Source organism: Alexandromys fortis, unplaced genomic scaffold (genome assembly GCF_014885135.2).
Source record: "Alexandromys fortis isolate MF-2015 unplaced genomic scaffold, M_Fortis_MF-2015_v1.1 scaffold_82, whole genome shotgun sequence".
Taxonomy (NCBI): domain Eukaryota; kingdom Metazoa; phylum Chordata; class Mammalia; order Rodentia; family Cricetidae; genus Alexandromys; species Alexandromys fortis.
Window position 1 is genome coordinate 7,904,142 of NW_026067963.1, and position 17,392 is coordinate 7,921,533.

Genomic DNA, 17,392 nt, shown 5'->3' on the forward strand with positions numbered 1-17,392 from the left:
TCTCTCTCTCTCTCTCTCTCTCTCTTCCTCCCTGGGAATTGAGCCAGGTCCTGAACTTCTATCACTGAGCTACATGCCCAGTCTTCCATATTCAATTTTATATTAGGCTTTTAGGCAAACGGGTATTTCTTCATAATCTCAATACTATTTAAAAATAATTTTGCATAGCTGTATGGTAACCTATTATTGGTAGATCTTATAATAGTGGAAAACTTGTGTAATAGTAATGTGTTGAATATTCCTTTTTCCTTTTTTTTTTTTAGGCTTAAGAAACTACATTTACTGAGAATATTTCTTTAACACAGTGGGAGATTGTGTTTCTTTTTGGTGATACTGGGGTTGAACCCAGGGCTATAGGCAAGCGCTAGACAAGTATTGCGCTCTAGCCCCACGCTCAGCTCCAACCCTCAGCTCCAAACGTTCCAATGCACAGTTTGTTGCTAATAATTCTAGTGTTTGTTTTTTTTAAGGTGTAAATTTTTTTTTATTAATTAACTTATTTATTTGGAGACAGGATCTTACTCTGTCATCTTGGCTGGCCTGGAACTCGCTATGTAGACCAAGTAGACCAAGCATGCTTCAAACTCACAAAGATAACACCACTTTTGCCTTAAAGGCGAGTGCCACTTCTGTGAGTGTCTACATGTCTGCGTGTGGTTTGTGTTCACTACTGCAGGTGCCCTTGGAGGCCAGAAGAGGGCATCAGATCCCCTGGAGTGCAGGTGCTAGGAAGTAATCTTGAGTTCTTAACTGCAAGCCGTCTCTCCAAGGTCCCTTGAGTTAGAGCTCAGGGCCTTGCACGTGCTAGACAGGTGCTCTTCTTGAGAGTCACATCCCTAAGCCACTGTTTATTTCAATTAAATGTTACAGTTCTCGGGACTAAACCCATGCTAGACAAATGCTATGATTCTGATTGTTTCTTGAAGCTTCTTTGCATATTTGTACATCAGTGTGGAGAATTAGACTTCTTATTTTGATTAATATGTGTGTGTGCATATATACTGTACTCAGTATACTGACCTAGCTGCCCCCCCCCTTTTTTTTGTTTGTGTTTGTTTTGTTTTGTTTTGTTTTGTTTTTTTTTTTGAGCCAGGATCTCAAGTCTGTAGCATAGACTGGTCTTGAGGTTGATAGTAGAGGCATGTCTGATTCTATCTATCATTTAAGAAAAAAAGAAACAAAAAAACCCCTCAAACACCAGATTTGTGCGAGTCTCCATGCTTGTGTTTGGAGAACACGAGGCTCCTGAGCTCACGGTGGGCTTGCCCGAGCTCCTGCACAGACAATGGGAGGCGTGTTGCTGAGTTTTTATGGTACGGAGCACCGAGAAGCACTCAGCTTTCCTGCCTCTGGTCCTCCTCCCTCCCTCGCCTGTCTTTTGAAGGCAGGTGGGGAGCTGGGAGGGCACAGAGGGAAGAAGTACCATCTGGCCAAAGAGAGAGCTTGATTCAGGCAGATTGGCTGCAGAGAGCTTTTCCCAAAGCCCTGATCCCTGGTGGAGCTCAGGGTCCTTCCGCCTGCAGAAAGGCAGTGGCTAAGAAGTGACAGTCCTGCCTCGAGCAAATGACTTCTCTGAGGTACTGTTTTCCCATCTGGAAAATGGGAACTGCAGTGTTCCATTGCAGATGTAAAGCTCTGAGCAGTCCTGTTAGAATGCCAAGCACACAGGAAATGGTAGTTTCCCCTTTCCCCTGGACTCTGCACTTGAACAGTGAATCTCTTCAGGGCAGTCTGGTCCCCCACGTGGCTGTTCCTTTTTTTGTTGAGTCCCCTAGGGCAAACACTGGCTTCTGCCTCCCATTGCTGCCCCATTTCCTTGTCTTTGGCACTCTCCACCTGAGGCCAATTCTCTTCTGCCACAGGCTGCCGGCTCAGACCCTGTAATGCTGCTAAAGAGGAAAAGACCCTGGGAACCCAGGCAGGGGCAGAACATGACGGGCTCTGCGTTGTGCACCGGCCCCAGAAGGGTCCTGTGACAGGCATCTATGGCATTCATGTGTCCTGATCATCTCCCGGATCAGGGAAACCCAGATGGGTGAAGGTGAGGCTTGGTCACGACCATGTTGTCAGCACCAAAGCTTCCTGTGATAACTGGCCAGTGCTCACCGTGAGCCTGCCTGTGCCAGGCCCAGCACCCATTCTGAAAAGGCCAGCTGTGGCCATCATCTCATCCCATTTAAAAATGGGGAACCTAAAATAGGGGAGTTGGGTAATCTTTGATGAAGCCATAGTGCTTGAACTCAGAACCAAGGTCGAGATAGCTGTTCCCTGTCGTGCCCAATAATACACATCATGGCCGCTCTCCCCAGCATACACCTGTGTCCTCGAAGCTCTGCTAGTGGCTTGACCCCTGGAAGCTGCTCAGCCTCCCCAGTGGCCTTCCCCAACACACCTGTTTGAGGCCTTCTTGTTGGGCCCCTCTAGGTCGTGCTTTCTGCCCAGGTAGCCCTCCATCTGCACAGTGTGCCCGAGGTCCCGCTGGGCTGGCAGCGTCGTGGGCTCATCACCCTCACTCAGGGGCGTGTCCAGGACCTTAAAGAGGGGCTCTGTGGCAGGCCTCTCCTCCCCAACGGATCTCTCCTGCTCATCCTTGTGGTGTCCTGGCAGGGGTGGTGGCTGCAGGTCCTGAGGCCATGTTCCTCTTTCTTCCCCCTGCTCAGGGGCACAAGAGAGGAGCATGCCTTCATGAGGGTTCAGGCCAAGGGCAGCTTCTCTTTGGTGCTTTCTTCCTGAACCTACTTCTCTTCTACCGCAAACTGCTGGACCTACCCCAGCTCTCCTATAATGCTTGTGATGGCTGCCTACTCATTTCACTGGACTCTGGCTCCGTTTCCCTGACCTCACAGTAGCACAAACCCATCTCCATCTTAACTGGCAAAAGAGGGTTGTTAGAAGAGATGGAAGGGTCTGGTGATTAATGCATCATGAGTGGGTTTCAGGGCTGTGGCCAAGCTCTCTAAGGCCTGCTCCAGGCTCCAACCCTGCTTCCTCCAGATATTTCCAACTTCAAGACACCACGGGGCTCTAGAAAGACTTTCTCTGCAGAAAGGGCCTGCCTGCCGTGTGGACACATGACAAACCACCTGGACAAGAGTGTTGACTGGGTACTCTTCCGTAACCTTCACATTGTAACCAAAGCCCCAAGTCTCCCTCACCTTACACTATGCTGGATCTTAGCCCAAAAGTTGAGGTATGATCCCCTCACCTTATCATAAAACAAATGGGGTCTCTTCTGGCTCTGGCAAGTCCCCTCCTGTCACCGGGTGGGAACTTGTCAGATAGGGCGGGGTTCCTAACCATCACTGGCCGCTTGTCTTGTGGAAGGGTTATGGTGTTTACCTCTGTGTGGGGTCCCTGCAGACCAAGCTGGGCGAGGGAAGCAGCTCCTTGCTGGAGGTATCGGGTGCCGGTGAAGAGAGGAGGGCACCCCGTTTCCTAGCTGGACATCTCCTACAGGGCCTCTTTGACCTGCCCTTGTACTAAAGGCAGCAGAATGTGGGGACAGCTACCCTTCCATTGCCAAGTGAGGCAAGACCAATAGGAGGGTCATCTGACTGGGTACCAAACAAGGTAGCTTTACTTGGGCCGTGGGACTAGCGCATCATCCCTGTGGCTGACTGCCGCTCACCTCAGGAGAAGGTGGGAAGGTGTCCCTAGAAGGCATGTGTGGAAGCCTGAGGAGCCATGGAGGACCAGAGTTATCCAAGCAGTAAAGGGACCACTCTGGAGTCGGCTCTGTCTGACCTGCACCAGGAACTGACTGGAGGCTCAGAAGAACATTGGGGAGGAGCAGGGAGGAGCCAGGAAAGAGCAGGTCCTGTTCCTTTCATTGGTAGCTTAGCGTTTCCCTGTCCTGAAGCAGAAGGTCAAGGGTGTGTGTACCACACACTGAAACTGGGTACTTTTAACAGCTGCAATGACGGGGCTTTGCCTGAGGTGGCGCTGTGGAATGCCAAGTGGGAGAAGACTGGAGAAGCTGTGTGTGTACTCATCACTTTAAACAAGCGCTTAAGTAGGGGGCCCGGTAACATTTCATTCAAAGGAAGGGAAACCACTGACCAAACACTTTTATAGATAATGAGAAAAGCAATGCTCAGAGGTTAATGACATTTGGGATGTCATATAGCTAATGGGTATACAAAGTAATTAGGAAACGCTACTCCAGAATCGGGCAAGCCTGCATTTTATTCCATTTCCTTTCCTTTGTTAGGATCCCATGAGGGTTGTGGCGAGGCCACTTTCTCTGTGAATGCTGAAGAGTTTCTGTCTCAGAGTGTGTGCCATGCATCGGCCCCAAAGCTCTGAGGCCCTGAAATGCCTGCATTGTTATCTTCTAGTGAGGAGCGGCAGGGATGGGACCTGAAACCTCAGTTTGGAGTCCTGTGGCCCCAATGCAGCCTACCTCCTTCCTTGGATAGAAAGTTCTGGAGGCAATTGCCTGCCTCTCAGCCCCAGACTCAAGTCTAATGGGGCTTTCTTATCCCCAGAGGGGACTCTGTCCAGAGGATAGATGTGTGGGCCCAATACCTCCCACTGTCTTATCTCTACCTCTCCTAGAGATAGGCCAGGAGGAAGCTGAAGTCTGGGAGAAGACGCCACCCCAGTGCAAGGAGGAAGGCCACCCGCCTGTTACAGGGCTGCATTCAGCTGCCTGTCTCCCTCCCCTCTCCCAGCCTCTGCCCTATTGCAGTTGCTTCCTATGCTTTAAATCCCACCCCTTTCCCAGCCTTTGAGCCACTGGCCTTTGAAAATCAAGGTAGATTCAGCTAGGGCTGACTCCTTCCTGTTGCATCCCGGACAGAGACTAGCCAAGGCTGGAGCTGGGGCATTTTGAACATACTTGGCTGGGTTACAAGTAGCTTGGAAACCTGGGGGTTTCCAGTGTATGCAAAGGTTTCTTCTCTGGTCTTGCTTTTGGAGTGGATTTCAGCGCATCCTGCTTCCAACCCCACACAAAGGTCAAGACCCGAGAGGGAGGAACCAAAACTGACTGAGGAGTGGGGGGTTTGATTTGGGGAGTCCTCAGTTCCCTCCTGGATCCGGGAGATACACTGAGGAAGATTGGCTGGAAGGAAGGTGGATGCAGGGGAGGGCAGAGAGGATGGAGAGGCCCCAGGGACTTTCCATCTCTTCAGCTCCAAAGGAAATCTGGCCAACTTCTGGAGGAGTAGGGGAGGATAAGGAAAAAGAAGAGAACATCCCCTCTATAGTAGCCCACCTTTCCTCCATCAAATCATGCCCCACGGTACACCCACACTTTTTCTAGTGCCCAATGACCACATGCTTGGTCAGACAGACTTGGGGCTAAGTCCCTAGGTATCCATAAGGAACAGGAGAAGACTCAGCAAGTCACCAAGCCTTCCTGATACTGTCTGCTTGTAGGGCAGCACCTGAGTGATCTGAAGCCCCACAGAGTAAGACAGTATCTGCAAATGTTGGCTGTTATGATCCCAAGTCCTCCAGACCCATCTCCTGGGCTCCACTGAACTGTTGTGGCCAGTGCCTGCGTGGTCAGCGAGAGACCGCCTCAAATACTCTTTCGTTTCAAGTACGGGATTCTCAGGATGCCTTAAAGACTCCTCCATGGGGAATCCTGAGGGCATGCTGGCTACCCGTTACTCTTCCACTGTTTTCAGCTGGACTATTCCAAGGCTCCAGACAGGAACAGGGATACTACGGTGAAGTAATAAAGCCCTTCAGGGCAGCTCCGATTCGTCCTGAAGCTCACAGAGCTTAAAGATGAGGGTGAGGAGAAGATGTCTCCTTTGAAGGCAAAGGCAGAAGAAGGCAGTAGACAGGGCTGAGGCCAACAATGAATGGAAGGACCTGGTAATTCACCTCCGGAGTTTTCCAAAGACCTCACAACTTGGTGAAGTCTATGAGGGACACTCTACCTAGCCTTATATATCCATGGTCAGAAGTAAAGGCAGTGCTTAGAAGGGCTGCCTCCCAGCTTAAGGTCAGCCCTGCTCGCAGTGTGCCTAAAACATGAGCATAGTTGTAGAAATCTTTCCTCTGGAATTCATAAGAGATTAGGAATTTCCCCTGGGGCTTTTGACTTGCAGCTGTGCCTCAGGGAGGAAGGGCATGTAGGTAGAGTCAGCAATGAAGGCCTTATTAGGAAGGCAAGTCCCACTGGAGAAAGAGGGGAGTGCCAGGGACAGATGGAGCCCCTATGGGAGGCGAGAAGACATTCGTAAGGCTTTTTGAGGCTGAGAAGGGGTCTTGGGGAATAACTGAATCAACTCGTCCTATCAGAGATTGGAAAACTGGATTCCAGAAAGTCCGGGGAGAATCTGGGGGTCACCTAGCATGCTAGTGGAGTCAGGGCAAGGGTCCACAGCATTGCTTCTCTGCCCAAAAAAATAAAATTTGAAAGGTAGGGAGCACAGGACCCTGGGCTAGGCCTAGGCAGGCAGGTGGTCAGGGAACCAACGGAGCCGAGTCTCTGGCCAGAGACCCACCCACTGCCTGGGCTGCCTGGGCCTAGCTCCAAACCTGCCATGAATGAGTTTGAAGCCAGCAGTGTTGCTGAATGAGTTACTGCCCCCTTTCTAGGATGGGTGATGCATCAAGGATTTCCCAGCAAACAGCTGGCCCACGACCTCATCCATCAGTGGGACCAGAGGTCAGGTTGGCGGATGGCTGGGGCAGAAGGACCAATCTTGCCCAGGTCCTGAGAGTAAATAAACTAGGAAAGAGACAGGAAAAGGTGGCCATTCTCTGTTCTCCCTGGATGTGTATGGACTGGGGGAGAGCCACTGTACCTGTCAGGCAGAGGAAGTGTCTAGAGGCTCAGGGCTGCTCTGCATCCAGCACAGGTGCACGTATTAAGGACAGGCAGGTTCTGCATAGGCACTGGATGGAGGAGGTGAGCAGAACCCCCCCCCCTCCCCGCACGCCCTCTCTGCATTCAGCCAGCACAGCCGGCCTTGGTTATCAGGAAAACTCAGTTCCGCATCACTGAGGGATGTCCATCTTAGGACAGCACAGCAGAGGAGCTGGAGACAGCCTGAAGGAGAATGCCCTAGCTACCTGGAGACCTGGAGGGAATTCTGGGTATTGGGCTGGGAGGTGATGAAAGTGTCTAGACCCTAAGTGGGGACAAGTGGGCATGGTGGTCCTGCCATATAAGGAGGCACCACCTGCAATGGAGGCTGGTTCAGTTCGCTGATCAGCGAATCATCTGCTGGGATATCAGAGAAAGAAAGGCTTTGCTTGCTGATCAAGGGGCATTATGGGAAGAAAAGGAACTCAGAAGAGCCTTGTGGGACCTCGTGGGATTGAAGCCAAACCAAGGAGAGGCCCCAGGTTCCTGATGTGAGGGGGACAGTCACCTGGGTCTTGAATCTTGACAGAGCCTTGCAAAGCCAAGTAAGTCACATAAGCCGGGCAGCTTGGTACGGTGGGGGAAGTAAACGAGGGAGTGAGGAGCTTCCTCACCGATGTTGAGAAGTGGGAAAGTGGACAGAAAGGGTTAAATTTCTTCTGGGGGAACTGACTTAAAGATGCATTTCCAGGATCCTCCAGTAGGTGGTGTGGGGACTGCACATAGACCATTAATTCCACAGGCCAAAGTAGCCTGCTTCAGGACCACAAGGTCTTCCCAAAGTTCTGAAGATGCTCAGTGAGTTAAGATGTACCCCGTAAGCAAAGACACCTCTACTGACAGTTTCCTCCCTACAGTTAATGTTGGTGAGAACCAGGGTGCAGGGATGGACCTCAGGCAGACGGCTGGACATCAGCAGTGTAACAAGTTCTGTGACAGGAGCCTGGGACAAACGGAGATGGAGTCTCAGGGATGGAGCAGGCTGGTTGGTGTCTAAGGCCTTGGCAATGTCACAGTCCATACGAGGGACAGTTCTAAAAGATGGAGGGCTGGGGTGAGGGTGGCGGGACTTAAATGACCATAGGCTAAGTGCCAGATTCCTCACAGCTTTCTCGTTTTACTGACCAGGAGAGCCAGATCTAACAATGGAAGGTGGAAGGCACAGGGCTGCCTGGCTCCGAACACAAGGCTCTCTCTACTCAGTCCAGGTGTGTTTACGTGTGTGTAATACCATGACTCCTGAAGAAAGTATCACCTGGTGGGGTTTCCAGTCTAAGTGAGACGTGCCCAGCTTACATGTGGCCAATCTGTTAAGGTGGTATGACCACATCCAGGCTACACTGGAAGGGGCTGGAAACAGGGTTTGTGCTACGTAAGCTTCACTGCTAGGTGCCTCTGGCAACCAAATGGTACCAGGTGGCGGCAGGGCAAGCGGAGCCGCCTGTTGATGACATTTGCTATCCCCAGTGTCTGGTGTCTTGGCTACCAGGCTCCGGGGAAGAAGGGTTGTCTAGACAGTTTGTAAGGGCTGTGTGAAGGCAGCTGTTTGCAAGAGAAGAAAAAGAGTCAGCTTGCTGAGTTGAAAGTAGCCAAAGAGATGGAAACCTGGGCTGGGTAGGAACGGCTACCCCAGAGGAGAAAGGAGAGGTTGTGTTGAACAGGAAGTGTAGGGGTGGGGAAGAAAAGGCAAGCCGGGGCAGTTAGCCAGCAGCCCCATGGATGGCAGGCCAGGAGATGGTGAGGGGCTCTCAGGAGAAGTGGGGTTTATGGAGCAGAGTAGCTCAATGCTATACCCCAGGACTCAGCGCTCTGAGCTAGCTACTGTGGCGCTCAGGCAAGATGGCGAAAATATGGTACAGGCCACCGGACCAAGAAAAATTAAGTGGGAAGATTGCCGGCTCCTTGTGGACACAGCAAGAGGAGACCTGGTCCCCTGCCACCAGAGGAGAGCAAGGCTTCTTCAGGGATCGTCTTCACCAAGGCTGCCACCTGTGCTGACATTAGAGGGGTTGGTAGCTGCTGAGTTTCTCAGTGACCCTGGTCCCCAGCACTAAATCACTAGTGTCCAGATAACCAGTTTCCCACCCACTCTGAGCCACTTCCAAATGTTAACAGGGTCTCATCCTGAGCCCACCAGTATCTGGGACACTGGGAGACATAGCTTGAAACAAGGAATTTCAGGAGACTTTGCAGCAGAGCGGCCAGGCGTTGGCATCTGGCATCGCCAAGAGAAAGCTGGGCACACCCAGCTGTGGGTAAGTGTCCAGAAGGAGAGCAGGTTTCTCCAGGGAGCCAGGGCACGGTGCCAGGCTGCAGGCAGACACGCCCTTGCCACGCTGACTCAGGCATCCTGGGGAGACAGAAACACGCCCAAGTTTGGGGCAGAGCTGACGTTCGTTCCAGGCCGAGACTGCCCATTTGGAACAAACAGGATTTGCATTCGCTGCAAAATGTCTGAAAAAGCCGCTGTTCGGGGGTGGGGAGGGGTAAGGACTGGGAAAGCTGTTCAGGCAAGAAGAAACACAGCTGCTATTCCACACCCACAGTGCCCACCAACGTCAGAGACCCACTGCCGGCTACTGATTAAAGTTCTGGGCTTATGGGGAGGTTGCTGCTGGGGGCAACAGTGGCTGGGGCTAGCAGCCTTTGCACAAACGTGGCCACGGACCCCGATCCTAGTGCGCCCGTAGTCCCTGGGGTACTGTCCCCCTCAATTGCCAGTGCTGGCTATTTCCCAAAGCCTCTGAGACACGGAAGGAAGAGACAAAGGATCAGAGAGATCCAGCTCAGTCCATCAGCTCTGCTGTGATGCTCGGCCCCACTCCCCAGGGAATTTGGCTGTGTTGCCAGTCTTAGGAGGTCGCACTTAAAAGCGGTGTTCATGAACTGCCCTGGGAAAAAAAATTCCTCCCTGACAGCCTGCGGAAGCTTCATCATAAGTGGTACCCACAATGCCACTCTCTGGAGTGGCCTTCATTTCCAGGGTCCTCCTGCACTGCACACTGGGGTCTAGCCTGGGGGCCTGGAGGCAGGAAGGGTATGTTGGTTTCAAGCAGGAGACTGCTTCTTATTACAGCCCCTGAGGACATCCCCTGAGGACATCCGTGTCTGTAGAGTGTCACTTATGCCACCGCATTAGCCCCGCAGGGGCAGGGCAAGAGCAGCGTGTAGGAAGAGGTCTTGAGCCTGGGGAAACTCACACCCGCGTTAACACCACGAGAGCCCACTTTCCTCCCTCCCGGAGAAGACATCTTCCCACAAACACCACTCTGGCCTGGAAGATGAAGAACACTCCGCCAGGGCCTCAGACCTTTCTGAGGAGAAGGGGACGGTACCTAAGGCAGAGAGGGTGTCTGCCACTTGCCAGAACGTTCTCATGCATCACACTCTGGGCAGACACACAACGAAGCTACCAGCCCCCACCCCAGCCCTTTCCCCAAATAGGGACAAAGGCCAGCGTCCTAGCCCATGACCTCTTCTTCCCTGTCCTGGCCTCACGATATCTGGTGGGGCCTCAGAGTTAGGAGCCGATGGAGGGAAACAGGAAAGCCATCTCCTCCAACCCCTCCCTTGAAAGGCTACATTGCTGACACACAGGCTTTCTGCGACCCCACAAAGGGACCTTTATGAGGCAATGGACTTGGAGGGGGAGGGGAAGGGCTCCAAACCCACACAATGTTCCAACAGAACCAAAGACCAGACCCCAGCCATTCTGACTTCAAGTCCTGCTCCTCATGATTGTCTTTGGCCTGCCTTCACACTTACCTGTGGGGAGGGCCTGGCTTTTTTTTTTTTTTTCCAGAATGCGCTCTAACATGCAGAGGCGAGGGGCAGCAGTAGCATTGCAGTGATGGTTTGGCAGCTCACTCATTGCATGTACACACACAGGGAGGGGAAGATTGGATCGGGGCCTGCAGGGTGCTGCCCTGCGGGATGCACTACCCAGACAGGGCAAGGGTGCTTGATCCACTCCTGTTCGTCACTCCAGCAGGAAGCGGCATGCATTAGTAAGGGCTTTTACACGAAGCAATGTGGCATGTGTCTATACTACAGGACCCGACACCAGACTGTACAGATAGGACCAGCGGGAGAGCCATGGCACCCCAGGCCTATGCATGAGAAGGCGCAGCAGACAGCTGAACCTTCCTGTGATGGGCCAGAGGTTCTGTGAAGGGCAGCGAAACAGGGCGTGGGAGGAGCTCTGTGAAACTGGGTTGGGTTTTCTCCGCCAGTATGGGCTCCATCCTTTCTCATATCAGAGATGATTTGGAGTTAGGTCCTTCCCGAGCATCTTAAAGGCTCAGAAAGGGCTGCAGCAGGAAGTCTGTCTCCAGGAGGCCCTGGGTTTGGTGTTCATTTGATTAGCCATCTGGCTGCTTTTCCCATCTGGTGAGTGGCTGGTTCCTCAGCAAGGGCCTCCCATAGGGGCTCACTCCTCCCCCAGAGAAACACTCAGATTTAAGCAAATTTTATTCCTCCCAACCCAGTGATATTCAGGTGTTGGATGGAGGTGGCTCGGGTGCACACGTAGTTACACTGGCACAGACGTACACGTACACGACAGACAATGGTGCCGAGATGCTCAGGTGGTCATGAAGCCCGCACACCGGGGACACCACGGCATGCAGACACACAGGGATGCAGGGCAGAAGCGCAGAAAGTGGAGGCAGGAGGCAGGGACAGCTCCAGCCCTTGTCCACAGTCCATATCAGCCCCTGGAGTTCTCTCTCCCTCTGGTGGGAGTGGGGTGAGGTGGGGATAAGGTCAGGGGGGTTGGTGCTGGGAAAAGGGAGCTGGATGACAGTTTACCACAGAGAGGGTGATGGGACCAGCGGCAGGATCTTCAGAGATAGGTCTTCCAGCAGAGCCCAACAGTGCCCTCTGCTGACCAGGATGGGCTACTACATCTCAGAAAAGGAGACCAAAGGCCCCGAGGGGTGTGTGTGTGTGTGTGTGTGTGTGTGTGTGTGTACAGGGATTTTGCATAGGGAGGTATATAAATCTTTCTCAGGGTAGTGTGTGTGTGTGTGTGTGTGTGTGTGTGTGTGTGTGTACAGGGATTTTGCACGGGGAGGTATATGCATCTCTTGGGGTAGCCCACGTAGCAGAAGTTCCCATCGAGGATGCTAATATTTCTAATTCCCTACTCAGGTCACACATGCTCACCTGGGCTCTGGAGGGGGAACACTAAGTATCTGATGCTCCTGCAATCCCCAAAGCCACATGCCACAGAGATCCATGCACTGGCGTGAATCACTTATGGACCCTTGCTTTCTTCTCAGCCAGCTACTCCCCACGGCATCTTCCCAACCCGAGTCAGAGCTGCCTGGGCTTCCTGAACAGACTCTCAGGGTCCAAAAGAACCCGCTCTGGGGTAACAGCATAAGGCTGTATGTCCCGGGCCTCTGGAAGCCATTTTTCTTTAAACCGCTCGGATAAGGTTCTGGCTCACTGTTCTATTATCTGGGGTTTCCCTGAAGGGCTAAGATCTCTGGGGTTCTCCTCTGCACTTGCCTCAGAACCATCCCCATAGTCAAACTCTATGACCCATAGCCATGGGTGATGGGCTCTGCCGAGAAAGAGGAAATCTTCTAGAAGGGTGGATATTCACACTTTGCTGCATGGAATGCCTGTGGGGGGGCTCAGGCAGGACAGTCTGTTGGTCCGTGTGCCCTGTATGTGTATGTGCCAGCATGAATATGAAGGGGGCACTGTGCTAAGGACGGAGTTTGAAGGAAAATGTACCATGTACCATGTACCGAGAAGAATTGCCTCTGTATAAAGTGTCATCCCTGTGCTGCTGGGGATGTAGCAGTTCCATAAAACTTCCTAGGCTAGATAAAACCAGACTTGTAGAACCATGTTGGTGGGCTGGTTTCTGGGTTGGAAGGAGAGGACTTATTTAAGAATTAAAATCCAATATAAAAGTAGACTGATCTAAAGAAGGCTCCTTAGAGGGGCAGGGTGAAGGTGGGGGACTAGGCAGCCCACCCTGTCCTCGCCTTCCTTCTGCCCTGGCTGAGCCTAGAAGGGGTGACTGGGCTCTGGTAGCAGCGACTCCCAGGAACTAGACAGGCGGGACATGAAACTGACCGGGGATGTTCGCTCAGTGGCCGCACGGTGGACCTGGGGAGCCTCGCCAGCTGTCTCGCCTTCCTCCTCTTGAGGCCTACGGAAGACACAACCCTCTTTAGTGACAGGTGTCTGGTTTTCTCCGGCTCTCTACCCGCTGGGGAGCTCAGAGCGTGTGCAGTGCATTATCCTTGGCTCTCTTTCCCAGAGGTGCTCGGCAAGGACATGCCCCAAGGCTTCATGGGAAAAAGTGAAAATAAATACTTGAGAAATGAATGAATTCCATGTGAGACAGCTTAAGGGCAGTGTCCAAGGGGTTCCTAAGGAAGAGGCTGGCTTAGTAACAGCCATTGCTAAGCCACCCCTTCCTTTCAGGCTACTGGACCCGGTGCAACCCAACTCGTAAGCTCCATACATTCTGCGTTTGTCTTGACAGGGCACCCAGGAGAAGAGGTCAAACGTCTTTGTTCACATAGCAGCTGCTGGTCAGTAGCTTCCTTTCCCTCCTCCCCAGCCACCTCCTTTACAGCATGCTTGGCTTCCTGTACACAGGCACACAGTGCTGACACTCACCCAGGTTCCTCTGCGGGTCTTTCTGGAGCCTGGCGTTCCTTAAGCTCCAGCTGGGGGAGGAAAAGGTAAAGTGGTCAGAGCAGTCACGTAGGGGGGGCTACGTTCTCAGATGATCTCAGTTTGGCCCTGAACCCCGACATGCCCTAATGTCTGCACCCGAGTCACAGTCTTTGTCTTTGGTGTTTATGTGCCAGTACTTTCTTGTACCTGTTTACCCTCTGACACCAGCCCAGGTACACAGCAGCTGGCTGGGAGTACCTTGTAACAGCCCATCCCAATAGCTGCAGCCTTCCCGGTCCCCCAGATGACCTCTGCTCACCGTGGTGGGCTTCTCCAGGGCAGCAAAGCGCTCTGCCCAGCTCGCTGTGGACTTCTCAAAAGCCTCGTGCCTCTTGATGAGCTTTTCCACGCTGTCCACTGTGTGTCCAAAGTCCCGGCTGGCCAGATAGGGCTCCTGGGCGATCAGCCATGCCTCGGCCACAGAGGCATCCCTCGAGAACTGGCACACCTCCAACACTGCCAGGAGAAGAAGCCACAAACCCACCCACAAGGCCCCAGGGTCAGTTAGCACTCAGGTATCCCTCAACTATGTGGGTACTTTGCTCAGTGGTGAATTTCTGTGTCAGCCATTCCATCCCCACATTAGAGGCCCACCCCATCTATACCAATGGCTACATAAAAATTTACATGTATCTCCTACCCCATCTCTACCAATGACTACATAAAAATTTACATGTATATAATTTTATTTACATAAATTTTTCTCTGTCTCTGTCTGTCTGTCTGTCTGTCTCTATATATATATATATAATTTTTTTATTTTGTATGGTGGTGCTGGGGGTCAAACTCAGGCCTATGTGCATACTAAGTAAATACTCTATCATTGAATTTCATCCCTAGCCCTTAGCTTTTGAGACAGGTCTCAGTGTTCAGTCTAGGCTAGCCTCAGACTCTCAATCCTCCTGCCTCCACCCCTCCCCCAAAGTGCTAAGATTAACAGTGTGTGCCACCACGCACAGTCACAGTCATAGTTTTAAAGCAGCCATTGGGACCAACTCCATTGTGGCTCACATCGCCTTGCTTTTGGGAGCAATCCCCTGCCTCAAATTCTTGTTCTCGTCCATCTCACAAGGTCACAGACGAGCCTGCATAGGGATCAACTAGTCCTGGCTTTATGCTTTTTCATAACCTACCTGGGAGGTAAGATTTTTCTTCTCTCTCTCCTCAGCCTCTAGCTGCTGGAGGACAGAGCACCTCACCTCCATAGAACAAGAAGGTCAAATACCCGGGAGAAACTAGTGCTGCCTGACCCCTCGCAAGCCACAGCTCAGCAGGGGAACCAACCTGGGCACAGGCAGGGCGGTAGTGGGTGACAAGAAGGGTGGACAGTGGTAAGAGGGTGGAACATGTGTCTACACAGGCCTTCTTCCTGCCTCCACTCAGGCTGGGGCCTAGGGCTTGTACTGCAATGGAGTTTCCTCCAGGCAAGGTGTGGTACCCGCTACCTCCAGTAGGGGTCTCAGGTTCCCCAGCCCTGAGCTATACTCACACATGTGGAGCCTGTCAGAGCGGGCCTCCCACTTGTCATTCATCTCCTGCCTCCTGGACACCACCTGCTGCAATTTCTCTCGGATCTGTGGGGCCGAAAGGGGAAGAGCCCAGACTTTAGCGATGCTCCCTACTGTCCTAGGCAGCCACACACAGCTTCCAAGAGCAAGCTTGGTCACACAGTCCTAGATTCAAGTCTCGGCTCTGCTACTTGCCAGTGTGTGGCTTTGGGGAAATGACTTCATCCTTCTGAAGCACCTGTGAGGTGTCTCACCTGTGAAGTAGGGTCAACAACTCGGAAATACGTGCACATGTGGGTACTGGGCAGGTATGGGCCTGCTCTCCTTCAGTGAGTATCCACCTCCCCAAGGCAGGGGACAGGCTCCTATGGCTCCGATTTCTGGCCTGAAGGCACTTCAGCTCCTTGGAAGCATCCCCTCCTCCCCACTCCACTCCCTGAAGCTGCTTGGCTAGCAAGCATGGGGCAGGAACAAAGAGGGACTCACCTCATCTGAGGCCTGGTGTTGCCGCTGAAGCAGGGACTCCCCGAGTTCTAGGCAGGTGCTAAAGTTCTTGGCTCTGGTGTTGATCTCAGCTTTGATGCCCTGGTGATACTTCAAGAGCAATTCCACAGAGGAGACATCCCTGGGGACAGGAGGGCCGGGGCAGAGATGCGGTTGGAGAGACAAATTGGGCCACTCAGACCGGCCTCAAGGAGTCGGTCCCTATTCTTTCTTCTCTCTGGCTAGCCTGCAATTCCTCTTCTGTCTGCCACTGGCATTTTAGTGTCTTCATTGGTCAGTGGCTCAGCAAGGTGAAGAGGTACCCCAGTGACGCCTGGGAATATGATTTGATGGTGAAAAGGAATAAAGTACTGAATCATGTTTACATGGATGAACCTTTGAAACAGGCGAAGGAAAGAAAGCAGTCATGGGGGATGACGTGCTATGTGACACCATTTATATAGAACTTAGAGAACAGGTCAACCTAGAGAGACAGAAAGTAGAAGAGCAGCTGCCCCAGGGGCCAGAGTCAGGGAGCACCATGATTGACTATGCTTGGGAGTGGTTTTGTGTGTGTGCGCGCATGAGTACGATCGTGTGTGTGTGTGTGTGTGTGTGTATAGTGTGTGTGTGTGTGGTGATGATGAAATATATCAACTTAGATTGTGGGCAATGATCGCATAATTGGGAATATATGAACACCACAGGATAATACACTTTAAATAGGTCAAGGATGGCATATGAATCATATCTCTGAAAATGTTAATGTGCATGGTGGAGGGGGAGAGGGACAGAGAGAGGTCACCAATACTGGCTGAGGCAGAGGTCCAGCCCCACTGGATTTCAATTGCCCATGAGTCTGACCTGGCCTCGTATGGACAGTCAACTTTATATTGAGTTTTAGGGGAGTGACCGTGACATCCCAGTGCTGAGGAAGAATGGTCTGGAGCCTGTCCACCTCTGGATATATGAGTCACCTGTTTTCACTGATAGTGGTCATGGTCCCCCTTGGAGAATCTATATGACCTTTTACTTTGAAAAGGTCAGTTCTCCCAGCAGATGATAAATCACTGTGTTTCCATCCGAACCCAATCAGGTCTCTGGTACCCCTCAGGAACTTCCATTCACTGGGACCATCCCTCGGGGGAGGAGCCTTGACTCTCTCAGGATGTATGAGAGCAGTGGTTTTCAACCTGTGGGTCACAGCCCACTGGGGGTCAAATGACCTTTTCACAGGGATTGACTAAGGCCATCGGAAAACACAGATACTTGCACTATGATTCATAACAGTAGCAAAATTACAGTTATGAAATAGCAACAAAAATAATGCGATGGTCAGGGTCACCATGACATGAGGAACTGTATTAAAGGGTCACAGCGTCAGGAAGGTTGAGAACCGTGGTACTTGAGCACCCCTGAGGACACGCCCCTCACCTGGGTCTCTCCTGGGTCTCGATCTGCCGGATGATGCTCTCCATCCAGGAGAGGAGGTCGCGAACCATGCTGAAGAAGCGGAACTTGTCTGCTGTGTCCACCAGCTGAGCCCGGCGCCCAGCGCATGCATCAAGTAGTGCCTGCCAGGCCGCGGACACCTCCTGCTCCTTGCTCTGGATGGCATCTGCATTCTCTCCTGCATATGCTGTCTGCAGTCGGGTGGCCACATCCTGGAACTGCTGCACCTGTGGTTTTATGATGTGTTGTTGGGAGTGCAGCCGTCTCCATCAGAGTCCTCCCCAGGGTGCTACTGGAAAGCAGGCTGCTACAGGATAGGGTCCCCTGCTCTAGCACCTCTGCCTGCCCAGGACATGTGCTGGTCTCTGGCCCAGGATTTGAGAATAGGAGGGTCTGTCTCAATTCCCCTTGGCCT

General features: G+C 52.3%; 1 protein-coding gene across 1 annotated transcript in view; it reads right to left on the reverse strand.

Annotated features, from left to right (window-relative positions):
- The window catches only part of Sptb (spectrin beta, erythrocytic), a 124,897-nt gene that overhangs the window by 5,253 nt on the left and 102,252 nt on the right, over positions 1 to 17,392 (reverse strand). Inside the window, exons 27-33 of the mRNA XM_050153536.1 lie at positions 16,960 to 17,204; positions 15,529 to 15,667; positions 15,024 to 15,108; positions 13,794 to 13,990; positions 13,475 to 13,524; positions 12,923 to 12,998; positions 2,393 to 2,652 (exon numbers count right to left, since the gene is read on the reverse strand). Coding sequence (XP_050009493.1) covers positions 2,393 to 2,652; positions 12,923 to 12,998; positions 13,475 to 13,524; positions 13,794 to 13,990; positions 15,024 to 15,108; positions 15,529 to 15,667; positions 16,960 to 17,204 — 1,052 coding nt within the window. The remainder of the gene's footprint in view (positions 1 to 2,392; positions 2,653 to 12,922; positions 12,999 to 13,474; positions 13,525 to 13,793; positions 13,991 to 15,023; positions 15,109 to 15,528; positions 15,668 to 16,959; positions 17,205 to 17,392) is intronic.